The following is a 27,317-nucleotide window of genomic DNA, read 5'->3' as shown; positions in this document are numbered from 1 at the left end:
AAGGGAAGAGAAAGTGAAAAATGAAAGTCAGAGTCAGAGATAGAGAGAATGAGATAGAGGGACAGAGATAGGGAGACATAAAGATATTGGGTGAAAATTAAGATAACCAAGGGGAAACTAAAGGTAAAAAATTTGCGAAAAATGAGAAAGAAAGACAGAAAAAAGGACAGAAAGAGAAAGAAAGATGGCAAAATGAAGGCAAATATAGAGAGACAAAAGGCAAAAGAATAGACGAAATGAGATTCAGAAAGAGTAAAATATAAAAATTAATGAAGATAGAAAGAGAGGGAGTGAGAGAGGCAGAGAGAAAGCGAAAACAAGTAAAGAGATGGAGAAAGAAATACACAGTGAGACAGAGCATGACAGAGAGAGGGAAAGGGCGCGGTCGAGAGGGTTAGAGAAAGAGAGGGAGGCAGAGAAAGAGAGAGAGAGAGAGAAAGACGGATAAATAAAATGAGAGAGACATACAAAGAGAGATAATATCTCTAACAATTTCCTTTAGTTTCTGGACCCTGAAAGTTTTTGTTTATGCATTAATTAATTTTATTTTAAATAATAAATAAATTATATTTATGTGATCTCTGCCTTTTCTCGATTATTACAGGCAATTATTATATTTTACTTCTTATAGTCAAATTAATAAAATTAACATAATCTGCATATTCCATATATGTCATCAACTCTTCCATATTCCATTAATTTCCTTAACGATCTGACAGTAGTTTTTGGCTTCTCTCGAAGTTTTTGGCTTGCATTAATTTATTTTATCACTTGTCCGTTGTCTGCAATCAGTGCATGCAACATTCATGAGTGCACACACTCGACTCATTTCGCCGCATTCACATATGTATTCATATGTTTATTTTGAATGTCCTTTTCCCCAAACGATGCGCTGTGCCGCTGCTCAATTTCCAGTCTCAAGAGTCTACCAAATGCTTCCGGCATCAGTTTCGACAAACTTGGCAAACTTTGAAACGCATTTGCCATGTCTCAGTTGGTGCGTACGGAGTAAGGAGTGAGGGGCAATGTGTGTGTGTTTGCCGTGGTCTGTTGGCTTTGGCCACGATTACAACAACAACAGCAACAATTTACAACAATAGCAAAGCAACAGCAGCAGCAGCAGCAGCAGCAACAAGAAATGACAACAGATTTACGGCTACAAAGTCTAATTAGCGATAAAGACTGCTCTAATATTTGTCACTTGAGACCGAAAATAGCAGCCGGCATTTGCTCTCCGGCACAGCAACACCTTCCCCCCACACAAATCTCTCTCTGTTCCCCGGGGCCATCGGAGCAGCGAATTCCCTCTCACTCTCTGTGGGCAAACGAAATCGCTGCCAAATTGCAGTCGTGGCTTTGGAGCGAGTGCTTCAAATGTTTCGCTGCTGCTGGCAGCCAGCAGATTTTCCGAGTTTTGTTTATGAAAAACTTGTGGGCAAGGGCGGCAGCTAGCTGGCGGGGGTGTGGCATAGCGCTGCGGAGACAAAGCTCTGGCATTCCTTGGCCGCAGTCAAACCGAAGGCGTGGCTGGGGCGCGCGGATTAATTGCAAAGGTGCGCGCCGAAGGCGGGCGGTGCCTGTGCTGTGTTGGCCCTCACTTTAGGGGCCCATTAGGCAAATAGAAGGCGTACCAGTTAGCTAGGCGCGGAAGGGGCGAGAGAGGGGGGGGGGGGGTCTGACCAAGCAGCTCATTTGGCATTTCGAGTGCTTTTTGACTGTTTTTATTGTTGTTTTGGTTTTCGGTGGCGGCTGCCAACAGCGATAAAATAAAGTACAAAGCAAACGAGCTAAGCAAAACACACACACACACACACACACGTACACAGGGAAGAGCTGATTTTGGTCTAGATCCAAAAAGTCGTTGGCCATAAAAACTTAACGCGTTTGCCATTTTGACCACAAATGATGCATTATCCCTTCAGCTCAGCTGTAGCACGGGATTAGCTCAAAAATTTGCCTCCAGGGAAAACGGCAGCCAACAAAACAAAGCACAGACCCCCAATAAAAATAAAAATCAAACAGAGAAAAGCACAGGAAAAACTCCAAACTATTCGTAATCTATGGCAAGCAGTTGGGAAAAACTCATTTGTGACGGAGCAGACGCCACGCTTATTGAAATTTTATGCAAAAGTCACAAGACGTAACGTAATGTCCAGCAGCGTAATGTAACGTAACGCAACGGAACGCAACGCAACGCAACGCAACGGAAGGCAGGGCAAAGAAAATGAATTGAAGAAAATGAAAAACTCGAAACTCACGTCATGACTGGCCAATAATTTTCATGCCTGACCCCTCGCTGAACATTTTCCAATATTGGCCCTGGCCCCTGCAATTGGCGTTACAAAATTTATTTCACTTTGCACTGCCAAATAAAAATAAAGCAAACGCATATAAAAAGAAATTGCACACTGAATAGAACAAATTTTGTATACTCTTTCGTGATAGATATATTATTTCTTGTAAGAAGTGCATGAAATGTTGCTTCAGACCTGCTTTAAGGATTAAAAAATGTTATTATTTATAAATAATTATATGTGGAAGCTGAATATAAAAGATAGATTTTTTAAACATTTTCTTTAAGATGTAGATATATTGATAGATAGACATATAGATATTAGGCTATATAGATATACAGATATTTAGATATACAGAAATATATACAAAAGAATATATAAATATATCGAGAATGATCAATACATGAAACTCTATTAACTCTTGAACTAAAAACTAAGAATGAGATATTTATCGATAAGTATCGGTAAATATTCTTGTTGTATTTTGTGCATATCTTGAAACTCTGACTTGGATATTTATCCCTAAAACTTTTTCTGTTTGACGAAGTGGGCAATATGTCTGACCGATTCTTGGCAAAATAAGTTCAAAAAGGAATGCGTACAATCTTAATTCCTTTTTATTCGACGAATTGCCTCCACGAACGCCTTTCATTCGTATCGATATATCGATACATAGAGTACTTAAGATAAATTCTCAAATTACTATTGATTATATGCACATATCGAAATAAGTTATTATTATGTAAGGAAGGCATTTCTTTAACTTATCGAATATATATTCCAATATTACACATAATACAATATGTACTACTACAAATATTTATATGGCCTCCACTCGCCTTGAGGTTGAGTTTGTGAATGTGGAAGCAGGATTCCAGCTTTTGGTTTAAGGCTTCGCCTAATGCTTTGTCATACATTTTCAGAATTTGAATACAAAAATGAAATGCCTAACTATCTCTTGCCCATTGTGTAGAAAATATGACAGCCCGTTCATATTTTCATAAACAAAATGCGGGCTATATTTGAACTCTGCCTCAATGTTGACATCTATCAAATATGATTAGATAAATGCAATGATTGGGGATAAATTTATAAATTATTTTTTTATTGCTGAATATACAATAAACTTTTTGAAGCAAAATATGGTTCGATTCGTTATTTGGCTTAAGATTTAAATACAAATTATAGATTCGATCCAATATAAAATCCTATTTGAATCAAGTTTAAATATTCTTTTAATATATAAATTATAATTCCACAACCAACATGTTCTAATCGAATTCGAAAATTATTTTTTAATAAGTTATTAAATTCTGGAAAAGTTTCTTTGTCACTATTTTTAAGCATACGTCATCTTAAAGCCTGAGATTACGTCTAAGCCTTAAAGGAACTTTTAATTACTTATTTAAAAAGAATAAACTATAAAAAATAATAATAAAATTACTATTAAGTTTTCCTCAAGAGTTTCATAAAAGAAATCGAATACTTTGTATTCTTTGTAATCCTTGACTCTACGAGCTGAGCGTTGCTTTAATCAACTGCTGGCGAAGTGTTACAAGTTGCAGCTTAATTTCATAATATTCTAATACCCTAGCCGTAGGGTATGCCAGAGAATGGGGAAGCGTGCACAAGCAAAAGAAAAGAAAAAGAATCGAGTGCGCGTAACAATGAAATTGATACTTTTCTTTCTTTTTTTCCTTTCTTCTTTTTTTTTTTAAATAAGTCTAGAAGATGCGGGGGGGGGGGGGGGTGCGTAAAGAATGGGGAGTAAATTGTGCCTCAAGAGCTGCTGCCGTAACTCAGTGTTAGTCAAGTGGTGGGCGTGGACAGGGGGCGGTGGGAGGGCGGTAGGTCGGGAGGGTGGCGTTTGCTACGTGCTGCGAATGCGTGAGAGATTTTTATTTGCCTGCCAGTCGGAGGCTATCGATACACTAAGAGAAAAACTCACACACACACATTAGAGGGTACACATGTGCGTGTGTGTGTGCAGCTCAGACATCAAGCATTCAAAAACAAATGGAAAAAGTAATGATTATTTGTTTAGCTAATGCCGCACAAAGTGGCCGCGGCAGCTAAGGCAAACGTATTCGTCCTGGACAAGGTCCATTCTTAGCTGCTGCTGTCGCTGCCATTGCGCATACGCCCCGTGGCACATTTGATTGCCCTGCATAAATAATGTAATGCTATCGATTTGCCACAGTTTGTGCCGGACACCAATCTCTCGCTCTCCGTCGAGCAATTGTTGCTCATATTTTTTATGCGCTTAGCAAATTAACAGCTGTGCGCAATATTTGCATATTTGTTGGTCAGGGGCGGGGTGGTATGTGGCAGGGGTTTATACTCGTCCTGATTCTGGGCGTGACTGATCTCTGGCCCCGTTGCTGCTCTTTGGCATTTGTTTACCATTTCGATTTGGCACAATTTGTCACTGGCTGGCTGTCATCTTATGGCTTGTTAGTTGCGTTTGTTTGCCTGTTTGCCCAGCCAGCTTATGGACACCAACAAGTGCCACACCCCCTCCCTCCCTCCCTCCCATCTACCGAAAAAACAGTTTAAAGGCGCCCTCAGCTTTTGCTCTCTGCTGACTGATATGTGGCAGGCAGCTTGGCAGGCAGGCAGGCAGCCTCGTCGCTTGTCATTCCTCCTGCTGCTGCTGCTTCTGTGTGTGTCCTGCTGCACGTTGTTCTCGTCTTTGTTTACACAGTCGCCAGCTCTTTGCTTCCTGCTCGCCGCTGCTGCTGCTTCTGCTGCTGCTGCTTCTGCTTCTGCAACTGGCTGCTGGTCAACGTGTGGCTGCCTTATTGTTGCTGCCACTGCTGTCTCCGATTACTCTCTCTCACTCTCCCTCTCGCTCTCTCCCCCGGCCAGCACTTTGCGCTTTGGTTAAGTGTCAATTTGATGCCGCCTTCGTTGTTGTTCCTGCTGCTGCTTTTTCATGTCTCATGCTGGCTAACTGGCAACACCTCTCGCCTCTGCCCATTGCCGTTTGCCATAAGTGCGGCATTTTGTACACCAAGCTAAGCCACTAATGAGGCGGCCACCTGCCGCTGCCAATGCCAATCAACTGCCACCCAGTCGCCAAATGCTGTTGCCTGGGAAGGAGGGTACTCTGAGTATAAACACTAAAGTAAATTGCTTGGTAATTAGTATGAAAAATTGCGTGAATACTTGAAAGCGCGCTGATATAACCGCCTCGCTGACTGGATGAGCTAGCCAAAAGAGTGGCCACCGAGTGCATATAGAGTGGCTTTCGTTGGCATTCTCCAACTTTCCTGAGGTTTGGTTATTTGATGGGCGCACAACATAGTTCACTTTCAGAAAACAAAATCTTAATTGGCATAGACTTGGAGTCTGAGAGGTAAAATGTATAGAAAAATGAGAATAGGCAAATGTGTTTTGGGTCATTTTTTTAAAATTAAAGAAAATTGCTTTAAAAACAATTCCAGTTTTTTAAAAACTAAGAGAAATTTTTGCTTAATAGCAATTTTCTCAGAATTAAAACACTTTTATATTAGTTATTTGTTGCTTTACATTAAAGCTCTAACAAATGCATGGTCCATTAAATTGCCATCAATTTGCGACCAATTATATCTGTATCAGCCATATTTTATAGTAGCCCGATCATAAAATATCTGTGCTCAAATATAAGTTGTGTACAGAGGACAAATGGGCACATATAAAAATAAAAATACTTATATAAAACAGTCTTTAATTTAAGAAAGGCTCTTAAGGAAATGCTTGTGAAATGAATAGTTTTTTATTTATGATTTAATTTAAAATTAATTATTTATTTAAAATTATAAATGATTCTCAATATGCACCAATTTTACTCTATTAAAAATCCCAAAAGAAAAGTTCATTTTTCTTCTTTTCTTTTCTCTCACATTTCTGAGCTGCTTAAGCTGCAATCATTTATTGTAATTGTATTTAAGCGACTGAAATCAGCTTCTAATCCAGTTTCTCATTGCATTAACTTTTCGTTTATTATTCCATTATGATTACCATTGTTAGAGCCCGAATAACCCTAGCTACTAAACCCCTTTTGGTTTCGACTGTCTTTTCTTACTCGTTAACCCATTCGTAAACCTTTGACTCTGGCCTCAATTGTTGGCTGCCCGTGCCCCGTGCAGTTTTTCGCAGCATTTCTAATTTGTTTGGGATAAGCCTTTAGCCCGAAAACCCACTTCATTTTTAATGAATCCAATTTGGTGTGTGCGTATGTGTGTGTGTCTGTGTGTGTGTGGCTGTGTGTGTGTGCGTTTGCGTCTTGCATTAATTTCATAATTTTCTGCTATTAATTATAATAGAATTTTTCAAGTCAGTCAACGGCTTCGACGCCGGTTGCCTTGGCTGCAAACTTTTCCCGCCCGCTGCCCCACCCACTCTTTCGCCCTCCCTTTCTCTCTCTCTCTCTCACTGTCTCGCTCTCTCATCGTATTATCGGCCACCATCATATGCCCGTAATTAAAACTTATTTCGAGGTTTTTGTGTAGCCAACAAACCAAAAACTTAATTCGCCGCGCGTTCAACACTCCCCTCCCCCCACCCCTACCCCCTCAATCAGAGCTGGGCTTGTTGCCTGTTTCATTTTTTTTTTTAATTTTTTTTTTGTGGGGGTTTGTCTGGTTGTTGGTTAACTCCAAGCTAGAGCGCTGCTGCCAACACTTTAATACATCGAAATCTTGGCAAGCCTGCCTGCTGCACGTTCCTTAAGTAATGGATTCAATTATAAAGTTAAAATCCATGGCGGCTTTTGCCGCTGCCCGGCTGAACGCAATCCGACTGGAAATGATTCGCATAAATTCACAATAATTTATATAAGGAAATGCTTAGCAGCACAGGTCTCTACGCACACACACACACACACACACACACACACACGCACACACCCATCCGACCCCCTCTCAAATATCTACTGCTATAATAATACAAAAGGCGGCTTCATTTACGTCGAGCGTCGCATTTTTGGTTTATTGGCACCCCAAGCAAACCACCCGGACGTAGCCTGCCTCACAGCCCCCTCCTCGAAGTTCCCCCCCACCCGGCCTCCCACTTCAGTTTATTCGCAACGCTTGACCCTTTTGTTCGGCTCTTACTTATGCCGTTTATTGAGTTGACTTGTCCAATCGGCTCCGTATCGGCTGACTATAGCTGACTGGATGCTCCGCTTTTTCTTTGCTCTTCCTTTCTGCTTTCTATTTTCTTTTCGCTTTTCTTTTGTCAGTTACTTTTTAATTTGCCTTCAGTGATTTCCACGACGATTTACCTGCGCTGCGAGAAATTTATTCCGTGCGACTGCATTCGCAAAAACAAACTTTGCATTTTCCGCAAACCCAAACCCCATGCCACACCCGTCCGCCCACTTTTTCAGTTCTCTCTCTCCGGTTACGGCTCAAAATCAATTGATTCGCATATCAGAGCTCTCTAAGCTTTCATTTCTTGACCCTTTTTCGTGCTTGACTTCTCGGCTGCCGCCTCCTGCCAAGCCTTGGCTATTCCTCAGGTCCTGGTCGTTGCGGCCAGAGCTGGACATTAGCATGCTTTTGATGCGCCCATGTCGTGGTGCGGCATCTGAGGCATCTCTGGACTTGGGGCTCTGTACTCGGGGCTCTGGGGTTATATTTGGTAGATAAGCAGGCATCTCTCGCTCAGTTGACTGAAAGTTTTCTGATTCTGCCTTTGCCTTTGCGGCCCACTTTGTGCTTTGTTTTGTGCCAAAAGTTTTTGGCCACCTTTTGTTTGCCCAGCGACTTGTTTGGCTTTTGTTTTCGCAAGCACTTTGGCTTGGACTTTGATTTTTGACATTCTATTTGGTTTTTGGGGCCCCGTTTACCTTGTGCTATTTATACGCATAAGTATATACCATATATATTTGGCCCATTGTTTTGCTTGGTTATCGGAGACCAGCAAACTCTGAAACGCCGTCCGTCCGGCTCCGTCCCCCAATTCCCATATATACTATTAAAATGACTGTGCGGGTCCCAAACAAAAGGGCCCACGCACACACACACACCCACACACACACACACACACACACACTCAGAATTTCCCGTCGCCCGGCTGGCCATTCATCAATCATTTTGTGCGTTGATTTTAATTTGTGCGTCGTTTCAACTTTGAACCGGCGCTCACATAAATTATGCAAAGTTGCCAGAACGTCTCACGCGCGCGCCTCTCTTGGCGATTCTCAATTCAATGCAATTATCGTAAGTGCTACATAAGTCAAGGTATAAATCCATAAGTTTATGACTTTTCTAACCATAAATCGCGCAAACTTAGGCAAATTTTTCAGCTAGCAACTTTCTTTTAACTCGATTGCCAAAAGGTAAAAATGTCGACGCATGTAAACAACTTTCAAATTCTCCGAGTTTCTGCTGGGGCTTAAGGTGCGTGTGTCTTTGTGTGTGCGTGGGTGTGTGTGTGTGACGCAGCATTTTAGCTAATGGGTATTTTAATTTGTCATTGTTTAGAATATATAAGTTTTCTGTGTGTTTCTAGCTCTCCGAATTGTCTGTTGTCGTTTGGCAAATTTATTTGAATTTGAATTTATATTTTATTCGGATTTTGATAATCTTAAAAGCTTGTCAACAGGAACTGGTTGCTTTTTATATGGGAATATGAAATTTATGTGTGAATTTAAAAATATGAAATGAGAGTTTAAATTTTAAATGCTGCTGAGAGCGTCAGAGCATGCATATTTATTTTCTATATTATTATTATTTCGTTTTTTAATTTTATTTGCAGAACATTTGACAACGACCTTTTCTTATTTTTCTGCTAGTTTTATAGTGCCGTCGGGGCCTATAAATTTTATAAAGACCTTTGGGAACCGTGACTATTGAAAACTTTGTGCGGTTGTTATGAGAAAAAAGAAGAAACCAAATATTCTTACATAGAAATGAAATGTGACGGAGATATTAGAAAGTTAGGAGAGGAGAATATTTCAGGGATAATATTGCTTAAAATTCTTTAAGAGAGAAAGAAAATGCTTTTCACATTCTTTTCACTTAACGCAAGTAACAACTATAAAACTATATTCAGCTTGTGTAATTCCATAATATGACCTTCAAGCTTATCAAGTGTACAATTTTCCCCATGGATTTAGGGCATCAAAATGTCAGTGCGAAAAACGTTGCTGGGGCTTACTTTGGTGTGGGCGGCCTCTTTGTCTAAATATTATTATTTACGGCTTAGGGCCAAGAGCCAACAGCGACAACTGTTACCCGGTAGCTCACCGACCTGAACTTTAACCCCTTAAAGTCGACGTAATTCACTAAGCGAAAGCGAGACGCAGATGCAGATGGCACTGTGTGCCTTGGTTGAGGGGTTGAGGGGTGAGCGGGCACAGGGGGCGTGGCACCAGGAGATGAAACGTGCGTTGTCTTGTCGCAAAGTTTTTAAGACTTGCTTGACCGACCTTTGTCAAAAGTTGTTCGAGCGCATGAAAAATGATGCCACACGGCACGGGATGTGTTACAGAGAACTCTCCCTGTCTATCTCTCTCTTGCTCTCTCTCTCTCTCTCTCTCTCTCTCTCTCTCTTGCACGCTGTGTGCGTGTGCAGACAAAATAGCAATTTGCGTTTTCAAACAAAACAAGCCGAGAGCAGAGCTTTAGTTTTTTATACCCTTCTAAAGGGTATTGTAATTAAGCTATAAATTGTGCTACGGATGTAAGCAGACTTCTTTGAATCCATTAAGTGTATATTTTCTTAATCAGTAAGTCCTCGTCGTTTTAGGCAAACCTGTAAAACGGAAACGCAGCAGTATGTCATATAGCTGACAAAGCTATATCGCCTAAAAGTTAGGTTTTGTTTGTTCAACTTTTTTGTTTCTGAAGATATTTACTAGACTAAGCAGACCTAGACCCCTAAATCACCAGCAAAAATATTTAAAGATCAGATAACTATATAATTTAGGAAATATCGTTGGAGAAAATTATTTTTTGACCAACCTAGACATATACCAAACCATATCATCATACGAATCTATATAAAGAATCGCTTAAAAAATGAGGTTTTATCTGTTAAACTTTTTTGTTTCTTAAGATATCTTAAATAAACTTGGCAGACTAGTTGCCGTATAGCCCTAAAATACCAAAAAAATCTTTAAAATACATTTTAACATTTTTACCATTTTCAATGGGATCAGGGTATACAAATCGGATTACTATATCATACAGGTTCTATAGAATAAATCTTTGGAAAAGAGCATTCATATTTTTCAAAATATCTTGACCAAACTTGAAATTTTCCATTTGCACTATGCTCCCTACATATGAGTGAAACCTAATTAATATTAGAAAATTATACCTTCTATGAATCTAAAAAGCGAATCGCTGGAAAATTTGGTTTTGCATTTAAAATCTTTTTTGTTTCTTAAGGTAGAACAAACCTGGGTATGGCTCCTATGGGAACAGTCGGTCGTAAATTAAGTTCATATATAAAGGGTATTTAATCTTCGCCGTGCCGAAAATAGTCTAGTTTTTTGTTGTTACTGCTTTTGCCTGGGTTCACAATTGATTGAAATCCCTAAGCGCACACCTTTTTCTCTGTAGCTTTGCTTTGTTTTGTTGTTGTTGCTATTTTTGTTGCTGTTGCTGCTGTTGTTGTTGCTGTTGCTGCTGGCTTAGCTCTGCCACAGAAAACACACAACTTCCGCTTTCTTTGGCAAAAACAATAGAAAGCACATAAATTTATGGTTTCAGCATTGTGCTTTTGACATACAACCATGTGAGGCGGTGAGGGGGGGAGCGGGGCTTTGGGTGAGAGGGCGGGCTGTGTTGTAACGTTAAGGGGTTAATATGCCTGCAACCGCAAACGGGTTTCGGATTTGGATTTGGATATGCCTGGGGTTGGGCGGCTGTGGAGCGGTAGACTAGAGTTGACTTTTCTTATAAATAATTTTACTAAATGGATTTGGTATAAATACTGACATTAAGCATGTGTATGCGGGTGAGTGTGTGTGCGTATATGTGTATGTGTGTGTGTGTGTGTGTAAGTGTGTACTGTGTGTGTGTGCGTCTGGTAGCTGCTTGAACTAATTACCTGCAAATTTATTTTATTTTTGTTGGCAGGCAAATTTTGCTTACGAAATGCAACAATCAAAATTGGCCAAATTGAGAGTTGGCTCTATAACGGTATTTATATACAGTTAGTGTGCGTGTGTGTGTGTGAGTGTGTGTTGTGTGTGTGTGTGTGAGTGTGTGTTGTGTTGGGCCAAGTTTAATGGTTTTTTGGGGCATTTTCTTGCAGCTGTTTCGCTTTGTGGTTGCCAGCGCTGTTGTTGCTGCTGTTGTTGCTGTTGTTGTTGTTGTTGCTGTTGTTGTTGTTGTTGTTGTTGCTGTTGTTGTTGCTGCTGTTGCTGTGGCTGTGCGTTTCAAAATTTATGTTTGCTGGCTATGAAAATGAAATGACTGTGGTAAACATTTTAATTAAATCCAAGTTTGGCTTCTGCCTTCGTTACAACAATATATTTTGTTGTCGTTGTTGCCACTTTGCTGCCCCGCCCGCAACTTCGCTCTCGCCCTCGCTCTCCTATTTTATATACATCGGCTTTTCTTTATTTTTATTTTTGTTACTGTAGCAAATAAATTTTAATTTTATTTTGCCGCGTTTTAATTTGTTGTCCACTTTTTTTGCTATCCTTCCTTCGTTTGTATGAGTATTTTTTCGTTTGCCCTTGCTGCGGTTGGGTAGTCTAATTTTGTTATGCAGTGCGTAATGCATAGAAGAAGACAACTTTTACAGCATTTGGGATATATATTCGCGATTAGAGTCGATCAGAAAAGCCATCGATATAGCCATGTTTGTCTGTCTGCTTCTTTGTCCTCTTTTCCTCTTTTTAAAAGCCATCCTCACGAATGTTTGCATAAGTTCGACTTACTTTTTGTAAGCATTATACCTAGCTGTTTCATGCAATCATTCAACAGTTAACTACGATAAACTTCGATTTATTTTAAAATATATTAATTAAGCTTTGGCATGAACTAGTTAACTATGTTTCTAAAATAAAAGTTAAGTCTGGTTAATATCGAAAAACTATATAACATATATCCAAAAAGCAAATCGTTGGAAAAATAAGTCTTAGAATAAAAAAGTCTGCAGTTTCTCAAGAATTGCCAACCAAACTCAGCAATTAGGAGCTTAACTCTTCTCCTCAGATGCACGCAAAGCCGTTAACCATATGTCTAGAAGGGTATTTAATTTGCGCCTAAGACCGCATTAATTTCCTTTTTTTCTTTCTTTTATTATGATTTTCTGTGTTTTTATTCGCATTTACACTTTATGCATGTGCGCATTTATTTTGTTTGCTAGCTCTTCTATTGGCCCTGATGCGGGTGGCCCGGGGGGGTTGGCTGTGGGCAACGCTGACAGCCGGTCAAGTGACAGTTGTCGCTGTGCACACACACACACGCACACACGCGAATAGAAAGGGCGAGTGAGGGAGCGAGGGGGGTAAGAGCGCGCGCAAATATGAAATGCAAAACAAACTTTGCAGCTGTCACTCAAAAATGAGCGTCGCAGCGGCCGACAGCGAACAAAGCGATGCAATGCACATGCCAAGTGCCAAGAGGGCGGTAGGTGGACGGGGGGGAATGACTGTGGCAGGGGCTGCGTTGGCGCTGTGCACTGAGAGAAATGTGAAGTAGTTAATTGGGCGGAAAGGTATTTGGGTATGCGAAATGGTCGTCGCTCTATGAAACGAATAGTTCGCAATGCGAGCTGCAAAAGCAGCAACAGCAGCGACAAAGTGGGTTAGAAAGGTAAATGAAAGGTTGACGGACAGTTAATTTCGGGCAGTTGATTGAGTTATGAGCTCTGCACACACTGCAAGTGAGTAAAAGAAAGAGAGAGGGCGAAGGAGCAGAATCGTGGAAGAGGGAGCGCAAATGGCGACAAACGAAGCTGTTTGTGGATACACGATTTTCATGTTTTGGATAACAAGTGACATATGTTTGCACTGGATGTACAGTTTGAGTGGAAACAATCTTAAAAAAATAAGTTGCCCACAAGTGGTCGATGCTAGAAATAAATCGCAGAAGAGCCTAACTTGCTTTTAGTAAGTGAATTAACGAACTTGTCTGCGCTTTGAAGGAGAAACTAGTTCAATTACATTTTGAGCAAATTATTAAGTTATTTTAAATCGATTTGAAATTGTTTTTTAACTGGAGAAATTGACATTTTGGATGCCAGACTTAATTAACGTCTAAAGTTCCTGAGTGCGTTGTGAAATTCTAGCAGAGCATTCATTATTAATATTATTATCATTTTTAATATTGTTCCTATTAGAATTTCTATTATTAATATTTATTATTATATTATTTCAATTTATAATATTATTTTAATGCACTTCAAGCAAAGCTTAGGTCGTATTTCTGGTGTATAGCAATCAAGAAGTGCTAGATTAATAAATGTTTTATAAATATATATTGTTTATGATATTATTTCTTTAAATATTGTAAATTTTTGTGCATTTTAAATCTCTATTCAGCTAGCTCGCCGTCCTGGGCTTATTAAAAATAAAAATGAAACACAATTTTGTTGAAATCTCAACGTCAAGAAGCGCAAACGTGTAAAATATTTGCCCTGAAGCCGATTGTCGATGTGCAGACGAATTTTGTTGGAAAATATCAATTTAAACAAAAAATGTGTTTCGTTTTTGTTTTTTAAAAAAACCCTGGAGCTCGAGCCAGCTAAATAAAGATTTGCGAATATTCACTATATTATGCATTTTATTTATATATACATATTTTTATTTGTATGATATTTAGTGCCAATAATATTATTAGTTATTAATTATTAACTTGTAAAAGCAGTTTTTTTTCTGATGTTTCAATTTTTTTTATTATTATACTTATTTACATCATGACTTTTAAATAATAAAAGTACACCTAAGTCTGTTTTTACACGGTAGATTGGTTCCAGAAGAAGCCGTGTAAAAAAAAACCGTGTAAAAAAGACATTGATCGTATACAAAAATGGGTGATTTGTTCCTAATCTCTAAAACCTATTAAAATTAGTGAAAAACAAGAATTTTTAAGAACAAGAATTCATGTTTATTTTATTAAATCAAATATATAATGCTTATTTTCACAAGCATAGTAATTAATGATAAAAAAGATATGCACTCTAATCTTAAAAGTACATAATATAAATTAAATGTATGGCAAGTTCAGGAACTAAACAACTATGTTGTGAACGAAAAGAATAGGTTATTCAATTTTTAAGGTAAAAAATAAAATAAAATAAAATAAAATAAAATAAGTGATAATCATAAATACAGCAACATAAATTTAATTGCTGTCGTCATCAGTTATTCGCATTCGCTTGCTTCGAACGCGTATACATTCACTATCATCGCTGGAATAATTTTTTTCTTTCATAAATACTTTTTTGTGATATGAACATACTTCGCAAAAATTAAATTTGACAAAAAAAATTTAAGTATGTACATAAAATTTCAAATCGTGCTAAATGGAATAAAATCGTGTAAAAAAATTAAAAATATTCAATTTTCAAACCGTGTTATATCAAAACCGTGTAAAAAAAGACCGTGTAAAAACAGACTTAGGTGTATTATTATTTAAGCTATGAACTTTCAAGGATTATTTTTGATAATTTAAAGTACATTTTTATTATTATAAGTATTCGTTAATTATTATGCATTATTGTTTTTTGTGGTATTATTATTAATATTGTTATGGCTACGAATTCTATTTATAAAATGTGAAAAGGCATGTATAAAAATCTACTTGAAACTTGATGCAAGTGTTTAGCATAGATCTGGAGCTCTTCTAAATTCCATTTAAATCAAAATGCAACAATAAACAGACAATTTGTTGAACTTTGCTAACCGAAAGGTCAAATTCAAATAAGAGGCTGTTGGCTAAAAAATATTTAAACTATTTTGAAATATAATTTATGTAAACCTACTTCAGTTACTTTTGCCAAAAGAACCTGTCAAAATGATAGTTGCTTAAACTTTTAATAAGCTTTATATGCTTGCAAGTTCGTAAATTTGAAAGGCCTCAACTAACTATGAAACTTGCGCCTCGAATTCGCGTATTTCCACTGGCATCTAGGCACACACAATGTGTGTTTAAGTACTGCCACAAAGTGTGGCAAATCGCAGGTGAACTGCAGCGCAATTGCAATTGCCATTTACCGAGGCGACAACTCATAAATAAAGCTTAACTCAGACGCACGCTTGACTTTTTGCTACTTTATAGAAAGTTTATTTGAAATGTTGTATACACCTGCAGCTAATTGGCAGGTCATTCAATTTCAAATGTCGAGCGAGCCGCCCCATTAAAACTTAAAGTGTAGCATGCCACGTAGGGCGCGCGCATTACACATACGACCCGTTGTACAGAGCTGTAGTTGCCTGTACATGTGTGTGTGTGCCATCAATTTACATGCCACACACGCATAGCGAGGATACCAGCAGTGCAGCACTCTCTGCCACGCTGCCCCATGCCCCGTGCCCCACCGGCATGCTGCTGCCAGCCAGTTGGCGCTGTTATTTATGGCCAACGAAACTGTCATAAGCAAACAAATTGTTTTTTATTGTTCATAATTATTGTGCATACTTATGTAAATCACGCGACGCATTTCGACTTGTTTTGCGTTGCATGCCACCCCGCCCTCCCACTCCCTGCAAAACCTTGCCACGCGAACCGCTGACAACATTGCTGTTGCTGCCACAAGCGCAACTAGTTGCTGTTGCTGCTGCTGCGTGTTTGTGTGTGTGCGGCAAAAAATCGTTTGTTTTATTGAATTTTTATTGTAGTTTGAATTTATGACGCGACTGCTGCTGCTGCTGCGGCCCAACGCTAGCATCCAGTCGGACTGGATTAGGGTTTCTTTGCCAGCTTGGCGCAGATGACTTTATCGGCTTTTTGCTGCATTAAATCGCAGCCAAACTGTTAGCTGGGCCCATCAACGGGGGGACCCCAGCCTCCCAGTCTCCTAGCCCTTGACAGACTCGCTGTTTGTCTGGCAATTTTGTTGAAATAACTTCAGTTTTGCGTTTGTGTGCGTACGTGCCACTGAAGTGCGCTCGCTGGCTGCCAGATTAGCTCGGCAAAACCGCAGACAACAGCTGCCGTGGCAAGCAGCAGCAGCAGCAGCCCAGTTGGGGCTGGGTTGGGCTCTGCGAGTGCCAAAGAGGCGGCACGGAATGGATTTTTGGTTATGTTTTTTTTTCTCTGTTGGTTTTTGTTGAGCCTTGAAGCGTGTGCATGTGAATAATGTCCAGCAATTGGCTTTGGAGTTGGGCGGCGCTGCGAGTTGGTGTTTGGGGTTTTATTGGAGGGCACACAGCTTGTGTGTGGTTGTGTGTGTGTGTGTGTGTTTGGTTGTGGCACGACGTCATTTATTTATGACGGCAACGAACGCGCGCGCGAATTTTTATGAAGACCGTAACAAAAATTAGTAAATTTCGCCTGGCGGTGATTTCGTCAAATATGTATATATATTTTTTGATGACTGCTCCCTGACATTTCATAAACTTGCGCTTATTGATTATTTACCACACACTTGTTTCATTTTCTGTACACTTCTTCTGCTTCCCGTCCTGTTTGTATTTGCAGAGAGCTTACGCGATTACTTTGGCCGCTACGGCGATATCTCTGAGGCAATGGTCATGAAGGATCCCACAACCCGCAGATCCAGGTGAGTTATTCAATTAAAGTAATCTAATTGTGAGGCCCTGTCGCTCGGGCTGTTAATTGATATGCCTAACTTAAAGATTACAGCAAATGCGCTGAGTAAATTACGAGCAAAGAGCTTTATTTGGGGGCTCTCGGCTGATTCTCTAAAGTGAGCAAGAAATTTGTGTATTGTTCTCTTTCGGTAGTCTGTGTGGGGTGAGATTTTCCAGAATATCTGATTATATTTAACGTTTATGCTCTTGGACATTTCTGCAGAAAATTGAAAATATGAAATGAAAAAGAATTCAAATGAGCTGAACACATTGTGAAATAACTCATTTTCATATCAAAATGTATTTCTTTAAGCTTACAAATTTTAACTCTCGTGAAAGGTATCCATGGGTAAATCTCCTAAATTAAGTTTTTATTTATTTATCAGAAAATATGGGTTGCAAATATTAAATAATTGATTGTATCGATAACTTAATTGATGTTATTGATACATTTAATCGCTGTTAAATATCATGTTATTGCTTAGATCGATAATTTAATCGATGTTACCGATAAGTTAATCGCTGAAATCGATATTTTAATCGATGTTATCTACCGTTTAATCGATTATATCGATTACTTAATCGCTGTTATCGATAATTTAATTGACATTATCAAAACTTAATTGTTTTTGTTTTTAATTTAGGATAAACTTAACACACATATGCGAGAACATACATTTCCAATTGATTTGGCTTGAGCCGATAATATATATAGGTCTGAATATGTCCCTTTTTTCAAATAAGTTTATAATAACTTTCTTTACTCGATTTCAATGGGTACAGGGTATAATATATATTTTATAATATATTTTAATATAATTAATATATGATTAATCAATTTGGATACTAGGAGAATGCACAGTAGACCAACTGGAAATAATCAGAGCCCTTAAAGTACTCGTAACTAGTTAACTGTGTTAATTCTTGGTAAGACTGCAAACCAATTTTATACCGAAACGCCTGGAAGCCGAAATTTCAATAATTTTGCATAGCTCACACTAGATTTCAGTCGAACCTTAACCTGAACCAATCCATGTACATTTACTCATATATTTATTAAGAACCTGCCGCTTCCATAGACAACAGACTTTCCTGTTAACTGCTAGCTTGATTAATTACAACAAAACTTGGCATCAAAGCCAGGTGAAGTCATATCTGGGAACATTAAGGCTGCATTTCTAGCTAACTAGCAGCGAATATGTGGCATGTATACTCTTTCGCTTGTGGCTAACAAGTTGAGCAGGTCGGATCGATTTCTATGCCCGCATTTTCAAATTAAAATCATATATTGAAACTCTTTTGTAATTGTTCTCATGGCAGGCGTTTGGCTCTGACCAGACTTTGATTATTATTCTGGTAAATCTCGGTGACCGCGTTTACCTTTTCAGCTCTCTGTTATTGACGCTTGTTAGGGCTGCTCTTTCGACTACAATTTCCATAGCTGCTGCTCTTGTTGTTGTTCTGGTTGTTGTTGTTGTGCTGCCTGCTGTTGTTGTTGTTGTTTATGGCCATGCGCGACTGCATCCATTTCCAAATTTGAACAGTTTGGTTAACCGCTAATTGGTTTTCATTTTCATTGATTTTCCTTCTTGTTGTTATTTTTTTTTTGCCTGCTTTACATTCCACATGATATATGTGTGTGCAGTGTGTGTATGTATGTGTTTGCTATTTTTCCTCTTTTCCAAAACCAACCTCCCCCCCGCCTCTACCTTCCTCCGGCTGCAGTGTGCGTGTGTTGTGTGTTTATTCGAATCGTTTGTCATTTGTTGCGGTTTCGATCAGCTTTTGGCTGGCTGCATCAGCCACCTGCACCACAGCCACGCCCCCAGCCTGGCTGTATGCCATTTTTTGAGCGTATTCAAAAATGCTTAACGTAAATTAGCTGGTTTCTGCGGACGCGCTGAATAATGAGCGGCGTTTAATGAGTCAATTGCAATTGAATTTGAGCTGCGATAATCAGCTGCAACATCAGAAGCAACAAAATTGACAGCTTATAAACTAGCGCGTAACTTAATACGTGCGTTTGTGTGTGTGTGTGTGGGTGGGTGTGTGTGGGTGTGCGTGCCAGTTAAATTAATTTTATAGGCGTCCCACGCGGCGTACGCGCAATGTTAACACACGCTTAGCGCAGCGCGTGCCAAAGTTAAGCGCATTCTTTTTGTCTCCAGCTAAAGAACTGGCACACTGGTATGCCAAATTGCGAAATATATCCTTGTTTTAATTGAATTTCGTCTAATGTGCTGTGAAAGTGGGCTGAAAAGGGGTCGCGCGACAGACGGCTCAGGTTAACAAGCGCCACGCTGCCGGGCAAACTTTATGCCACATTCTACAGCGAGTCCTGCTGCTGCTCCTTCTGCTGCTGCTGCTGCTGCTGCCACGTGTCCTTTGCCTTTGTGCATGTCACGTTGGCTGGCAAAATTTTTATGAACTGCGTGCAGCAGCAGCAGCGGCAGCGGCAGCGACAACAGTAACAACTCCACTGATTCCAACAGGCAGGCTGCTGTCTTAACAGCAGGCGGCAGCAAGGACCTGCGCCTGGGACAACAAGGCAGAGCCGGAGCCGGAGCCAGAATCAGCGGGTCGTTGAAAATCTAAGGCCCTGCTAGTTGTAAATTCCGCAGCTCTATTTGTTGCCGTTGCCGTTGTCGTTGTCGTTGTCGTTGATGTCGCTGCTGATATCATCGTGTCAGGGATTTCTAGCAAAATTTAATAAAAACTTTATGTCGCTTAAAAGAATGTTTATGGAAATTTTTCACTTAAACTTGCGCAAAGTAATAAATGTAAACAGAATTCCTGAAAAGGTGCGACAACAAAATTCAAACTGAGACCAGCAGCAACAAGCTGCACACAAAGTTCTTGTTGCTGTTGCTAATGTTGTTGTTGTTGTTGCTGTTGCTGGTGGCGCCGCAGCGAGAGTCAACAGTGCGGTTAATAAATATGCGCACCAGGGCAGACATTTTACCGCTGGCAAAGAAAGCATTGCATGCGCGTAGGCGACATGCCCCCCGCTCCCTCTCTCTCTCTCTCTCTACCTCTCTCTCCCTCTCTCTATCTTTCTCTGTTGCCTGTTGCTGGTTTAGATACTACAACCAGGCAGATAGATTGAGATACATGCCCCACACACACACAGCTCTCGTGCCTTGTGCAAATGAGATTGTATATTACAATAAAATGGAGTGAAGTACAAATTAGAAAACTTGCAAATAAATTTAAAAGCACAAAATGAAAACAGCAAAAAACAACAGAAAAACAAAATAAAAAATAGAATAAATAACAACAGGAACAAAAAAAAAGAAGCAAAAAAGCAGCGCACAGAACCAAAGCAAATGGCAAACAAAACACATTCAGCAAAGCATTAGATCGCTTGGGTTCAGGGGGTTGGCTCGGGGGCTAGGGGGCGTGGTTGGGTAAAATTGTGTACAAAAAATAGCAAAACTTTTGCAACTTAAGCGAGTTGCTGTTGTTGTTGTTGTTGTTGTTGTTGTTGTTGCGGCAGCAAAGACAAAGCGGGTCGCTGAAGTGCAACAACAATAAAAATTGAGTAAAATGGCAAATGGCAGCTGTAGAAGCGAGCGCGTACGACCCCACCTCCCCCCACCCCCATTCCCGCCCCTCCCTCAGTACTATAAGTAAATCCAAACAATTTATTGTTGTACTTTTAACATTCTTCTCATGAGCATTGTTGTTGTTGTTGCTGTTGCTGCTGCTGTTGCCTGCCACCATTGAAGCAAACATAAGCGACTTTTCAATGAGTTTCGAAAGTTATTGAAACATAAATTATATCGCGGGGCGCACGCACGCCCAATGCAGACCCGGAGCCGCAGCCGGAGACGGAGACGGCGGCGGGTAGCCGGAGCCAACAACCACAAGCAAGCCCACAAATACGCCGTGTAGCAACAGCAACAACAACACAAACAACAACAACAACAAATATAACACCCCTTTATGACTGCCAGGCTTGTGGGCGGTGGGTGATGGGCGGGGTGCGGTGGCACGCCTGCCGTTTGCCACCTCACGCATTTTTTGTGCATGGCAATTAAGTTAAATTTTTCTTTCTCTTGTTAATGTTTATGCCCTCGCTTTTCGGGGGCAAGGCACTTAACATTTGTCATTCAGCTTGCAACGCGAGCATAACAAACTTTTTGGCTACCTGCCGAAAAGTAGAAAGGCGTGAATACAATTTACTTTGAAATGGTTCACTTTCATGGAGGCGTGGCTTCAGCTGGGAAGTTTAAAATTCACCTGCAGCTGATTGATATGAGGTGAAAATGAATAAAACTGACTTCAAATGATAATAAGTATATGTACAGCAAGTATTTGAGAACACGGCAGCAAAAACCTAAAAAAGAAAGGTCAGTGGTTCGAACCCACTTTCCGCCTTGTATTGCAGTTCGTGTAACTGGATATTCATAATCCTATGTTTTTGACTTAAGCTTAGGTTTGTGAACTGTTCTCTAAATGTTGATAGAAAAATTGAATTTTAAATGTGCATTTTGCCCGTTCTACTGAGAATATTGCATATCTTCGATATTTTCTTATAGAATTCGCGGGCTACATTAGATGTCTACTCCAAATTGTCATTCACCAAATATGGTTAAATAAATGCAATGATTGGAGGCCAGACTTTTATGCTTGGTGCTGGAAAGGGCTTAAAAGTTTTATATTTAAAAATTCGAGTTCGGGTTTATTTCGAGGTTCTGTTTCGTTGTTATTTGGGCAACAATTCTGCTTAAAGGTTTGGTACGTAAAAAAAAAAGATTGCAGTCTTGGTTGAGACGCACCTCCCAAGAACATAGATTTGTTTATTGTACTCATGTTGTATTACCCAAGTTCTCATATCAAGACTCCTGCAATACGTATAAACATGTAACCTTATTCTTGCTCTCAGGCAGAGTATTCAATTGTCGGCTATACCCGCAACAGCCAGCTGCTCGTTGCCTTTCGTTTTTTCCTACACGCGCCAAAAATGTTATTTTTATTTATTTGCTGGACGCTCAGCGCATGTTTTATATATATATGTGTGTATATAAATTTACCTGGATCTGTATCGGAGACGGCGATATAACTCAGAACCACATTTGGTGCACAATGCGGCACATAAATTTAATGGGTCTTAGATAAGAAGTCCTTGTCGAAGAGTAAACACAACACGAAACACTTTGAAAACCATTAACTGTTTAGAATCTATAAACATTTACAGTCTGCTATGCTTTCTAGAGCTCTGATGCGAATATATGTGTCTGTGTGTGCCTGAAGTGTTTTACATTAGGTACAGATTGCTGATGTTAAAGTTAAAAGTCATAAATAGATGTGTTGAAATCGGATAGTGGAGACCAACGATAAAAGCTGAACAAGTTGTGTTTGGGGCGAGAACAAAATTGCGAAAGCTTTAAGCTAACAGTGAGCTTTAATTGGAATCGATCTTACGAAAAGCTTTTAAAGTATTTCTTTTCGGCGTAAACCAGAATAGTAACAGCTTAGAGAAAGCTTTGGGAGCTGATATTCAAAGACTATTAAAATTTAACGTAAATAGAGAATAGAGCTTCAATTGAGCAATTGCTTAAAGGTTAATCAATTATTCAAATGCCATTAAAAGCTTTAATGTGTCAGCCAGGGGAGAGCTTTCGCAGCTTTTAGATAAGCAGAGATCATGAACAGGTAGTTTTTGCAAGCTCTGCCAACTTTTACTTCTCGAAAATTAATCAGAAATATAGCTTTCATTTATAGCTTTAATCGATAGTTAAAAATTGGCAGCCAGCAAAGAGCTTTTAGAAGATTTTGATTTACGGCAGACAATAAACAGGTTGCTTTTGCAAGCTCTTTAGCAACTTTTTGATAGAGAGAGAACATGTACAGGTTACTTTTGCAAGCTGTGTCAATTAAACTTCTCCAAGATTAATCAAAAATGTGGCTTACACTTGCTGCCAGTGTCATTGTGAGTTTGAAACGAGGCAAATAGCTTAGCAAATTTACAGTGCATGGTCTGGAAAATGATTTTGCAATTACAAAACGTTGCATTTCACAAGCGCATAATTGCAATATTCTCTATTTACTTTCGCTTGTGGTATTTTCATTTATCATCCGTTTGATTAAATGCCAAACGCTTTGCTTTGCATTTGGGATAACTTTAATTTCCCACCCCCCCGGCACTTAAATGTTATTTATGAGCCTTGTATACGTAGGCTGCTGGCTCTCATCACAAGGCAAGGCGCCTTCTACCCCGGACTCCCCCTTCCTCCCCCCCTGACTGGCTGTCAGCTTCAAATCACTCATTACACTTACCACAGCACAATCCAAAAACGTGGCCATAATTAACTCAATTTAATCGCCCCAATCCCACGTCCCCACGACGCTTTAGTGGCTCACTTGTGTTTGTCATGCGGCCCCTCCAGCAGCCGGCCAGCAGTTGACCTTTATCCGCCTCAGCCTCCGTCTGCTGCTCCTGCTGCCTGCTGCTCCTGCTCCCACTCCCGCTGCTGGCTTTTGGATCACACTTGACCACTCGACAACTGGTCGACGGCTGTTTTGGCAACGCCGCTTTGCCCTTTTCATGTTAATTTGCAGCACAATACCAAATGGGTTTATATATACATATACATATACATATACATATATATATTTTTTTGTTTTTTTTCCCACTCTCAGCGCAGCTCAACTGCATATGTTATGTGACCAATTGTGTGTGTGCTTGTGTGTGCGAGTGTGTAGCAATTTTTCATCATTAATTATGGCGTTGGCTGTGGCAAACATCAGTCAGCCGCACCAGCAGCAACAAACGAAGCCAAAGACCATTAGGACGGCCGCCCGTTGCACCACCCCCTCCCCGCCTACAAAAGCCCTGCTCTCCTGTTGCCCAGGAATCGCTACGCTCTTGTTTGTTGCCGCTGTTGTTGAGATGTCAGTCGCACACTCGGATGTTGTCAACTCGCATGTGTGTGTGCACTCTCATATGTGGCAGCATTACAAGCGGCAATAGCAACCTGCTCTGCCCCATCCACAACACCCAATGGACCAACCCCCTCCCCCCTGTCCTGGTCACCCGTGCTACCCATCAGCTCGCAGCATTGTGTGTGTTGCTGTTGATTATTTCATGCGCTTTCTGCGCGTTTTTATGCGCATTTTATGTTTGTATTTTTGCCGGTTCTTCAACACCGAGAGTTTTATAAAGAAATCCCCCGAAAAGTACAAATACTCGTATGCCCAGCAATTCACATTTTATGTCCAGCGTCGCAGGGGTATATTGCGTTTGTCCTGGAGTACAGTATCTGTCGCAGCGCAAAGGCTGAAGGTTTGAAAATAAATATATATAAGTTATATCTTATGTCGAAAGTTTGGAGTATTGTTAAATAATACAAGAAAATATAAGAACAAATTATCAAAATTTACAACAATTTTGGTAAACAGCACAAGAAATCGTTTGCATTGCGCTTCGTCAAATCTCTGAGTAGAAAGTTGAGGGTCAAAGCCCCTTTAAGACGGAGCACAATATAAAAAGTGCTGCAAAGTCGTGTGTTGGCAATTTGTGTAGCTTTTTGTTTGCGAAAATTGAACAAATTAATTCATAATCACTTTTATTTTAAATATTGCTCATTTGAGCCGTGCAATGCCGGGTAATTTCTTCAAGCACATTATGTATTAATAGCCTTGAAAGAAACGTGTTTCTTCTACGTCTCAGAAATGTCTATAAATAATTTTGTAAATAATCTTTAATTTTATTTTCATCATGAATCATCTTTTTGAATGCAAATCAAATTAAATGCAGGGCATTTAATAGTCGGGTTAGCCCTGCTGCATTGTTGTTGCTTGTTATGTTTATTTTTTACGAGCCCGCCTCACTCCATTGTAATTGCTTTGCCGCAGCACTTTTACATAATAATAATAATAAAATGAATTATAAAATAAAGTTACCTTTTCGTCGTTGGGCCAACTAAATGATGTGCCCCGCCCGCCCACCGCCCAGCACCTCTTGCCAGGGCTGGGCAATAACAAAAGACGAGAAAAAAAAAAGTGAGAGAGAGGCGAATTTAATGTCTGCGCCGCGTCACAAAAGAAGGCAACACTCAAAATTGACATTAGCAGCAGGCATACGAACCATAAAAACATAACAAATGGGCGCCATAATGTGTGTCCTTAAACTGTCACTAAATCGATAAATTTTCATAATGGCCGGGCCATTTAAATATTTAGCCCTAGCGGCAGTGGCAACCCCTTGCAACAACATCGAATGGCCGTCTTTTCTTTTTCGCTGGATTAATCAAATTACCAAACGAGCCGCATAGATAGCCATAGTCGAGGACTGGCTGGTTGCCTGTCATATCAACGCAAGGGCACGCACCAGCCCCAGTTTAAGTCCTGGCTAGAGCGTCGCCTCTTGAGAACGCGTCCGACTTGGAGGCGGTTACCCGACTTTGGTCTTTGCTCGGGTTGGGGTTGGGGTTGGGGGAGCTGGAGGCTTTTGAGTAGCTCAACTGCCAGAGCAGCTTGGCACTCACGCAGGCCCAGTTAAGTGTGCGTGTTCAAGGATGCATTTTGGTGCCCAGGAAAGCGACGACAGCGACGACGACGACGACAACGAAACAAGACAAAGGCACATAAAAACGTGCAAAATGGGCGTGGGCGTGAGCCATAGGCTTATAAAGTGCTAGCACGGGCAGCAAGGCAGGAAGCCACTTGTGAAAGTTTCATGCACGCGGCCCCACTTCACACGACAGCAGCCTCAGCTGCATAGACGGCGGTCCGGGCGGGCGGGGTCAGCAAAAAATACAACAAAAAAAAAAGAAAGAAAAAACAAAACACGGTAGGAAGCACCACAAAAGCATCGTCGTCGTCGTCGACGTTGTCGCCAAGAGTCGCCAGGCAGCGTCTTGGGCCTCGTCGTGGCAAGCTGCAAGTGCTTGTTAGTGCGCTCGGGATTGACGTTGACTGTAGCCAAAGCTTAGAAGTGCCCTCGCGCACCTCCCCCTTCCCCCGCCTGTACCAGTCGAATTCAGTTTCAGCCGCCGCCCACCCTCAAGACGACACTCAGTCAGTCTCCCCTATTCTCTCTGGCAACATACCCTCTCTCTCTCTCTGCTCTCGGCTCATCTTGAGTTGCATTCCTTTGCAATTCTTTGGGCGCTTTTGTTTTGTTCTGAATTTTTACACGAAAAAGTCATTTGAATATGCGTCGCGTTGTCCTGGCACCTCCAGCGCCATCATCCTGCTGCTGATGTTAGTTCGACTGCGTCTCTCTTTCTCGCAGTGGATTGAAAGTTTTGTTAGCCGTCAGCTACTTTGCTCGTCGTGCTGCCTGCCTGCCTGCCTGCCTGCCTGCCTGCCTTGCCTGCCTGCCTTGCCTGCCTGCCTTCGTGCTTGTAGCTGCCAGTTCCAAGTTTTAGTTAAGGTTGAGGGCATGACTTGCGGCTGCCATTAATGTTCTTCGTGCAGCCTTGACAGGCGACTGCTGCAACAAATGGCGACAATAAACAGTACATTGTACATAAAACACTCTTGCGCGCACTCATCAATGCGAGCAGGCGTCATTTGTTGCTGCTGCTGCTGCTGCTGCCGCCGCCTCTCTTTGCGATTCTCATAGATTGCATTTTTCGGCTAGGTCAGTTCAGTTATTGTTTGTTGTGTGTTGAGCTAGTGTAATATTTTTGGCATAGAGCTTTAGTTTAGGTTACTTTCATCGCAATCAGTTTTCTGTTAGTTTTATGATTTCTGGTTATATAATTAAATACATTCTAGAAAGTTTCAAAATGTTTGTATGAACGAGGTCTTCTCGGCTCTTAGTAAAAAGCAAATGGGAATTCTAGACTCCAACGTGTTCGTCTCGTAAGCTGTTTACAGCCTTGAACGTTAATTAGTCCTGTCCATTTTAAGTACCCTAGACTCTGATTTAATTCTTAAGATTCTTCTGGAATTCCCCAATTCTAATACCTACAGCTATCTAAGGCTGGAAGCATGTGTGGGCAATAAATATGTTTCCTTTAAACTATTTTGTGTATGTAGCATGCGTAACTTATTCGAGAGGCATGCACCGTTGCCATATAGTTAAGAGTCCTTTGGGACATTTTGAGGCTAATCTAGTATCAGTATGGTGAATGTGCTTACCGTGCGCAGTCTTTAAGGGCACATTATCATGCTTACTGGACATATGTAGTGCTCAAATATCGTATTCAGTTTGCCTGCCAGCTACGTAAGCATTAACTAGTCAAGTCCTGGATGTGTTTGTTTTTCTCGGGCTGGCCGGGTAAAGGGGAGTAGTAGGTGGATCCTGGCGCTTATCTTAAGTTTAGTTTTGCAACACATATTCACTAACCGAAATGCTGCTGCTG

General features: G+C 40.5%; 1 protein-coding gene across 4 annotated transcripts in view; it reads left to right on the top strand.

Annotated features, from left to right (window-relative positions):
• LOC135431192 (RNA-binding protein Musashi homolog Rbp6-like) overlaps positions 1 to 27,317 on the top strand; it is a 199,385-nt gene that overhangs the window by 60,904 nt on the left and 111,164 nt on the right. For all 4 annotated transcript variants that reach the window (XM_064686165.1, XM_064686167.1, XM_064686166.1 and 1 more), the window contains one exon: positions 16,886 to 16,967. In XM_064686165.1, the coding sequence (XP_064542235.1) occupies positions 16,886 to 16,967 (82 nt within the window). The remainder of the gene's footprint in view (positions 1 to 16,885; positions 16,968 to 27,317) is intronic.

Source organism: Drosophila montana, unplaced genomic scaffold (assembly GCF_035044405.1).
Source record: "Drosophila montana isolate Dmon_TW-CO22-7 unplaced genomic scaffold, ASM3504440v1 contig_3175_1, whole genome shotgun sequence".
Classification (NCBI taxonomy): domain Eukaryota; kingdom Metazoa; phylum Arthropoda; class Insecta; order Diptera; family Drosophilidae; genus Drosophila; species Drosophila montana.
Note: the sequence above shows the minus strand (reverse complement) of the source record. Positions and strands in the feature narration are given on the sequence as shown.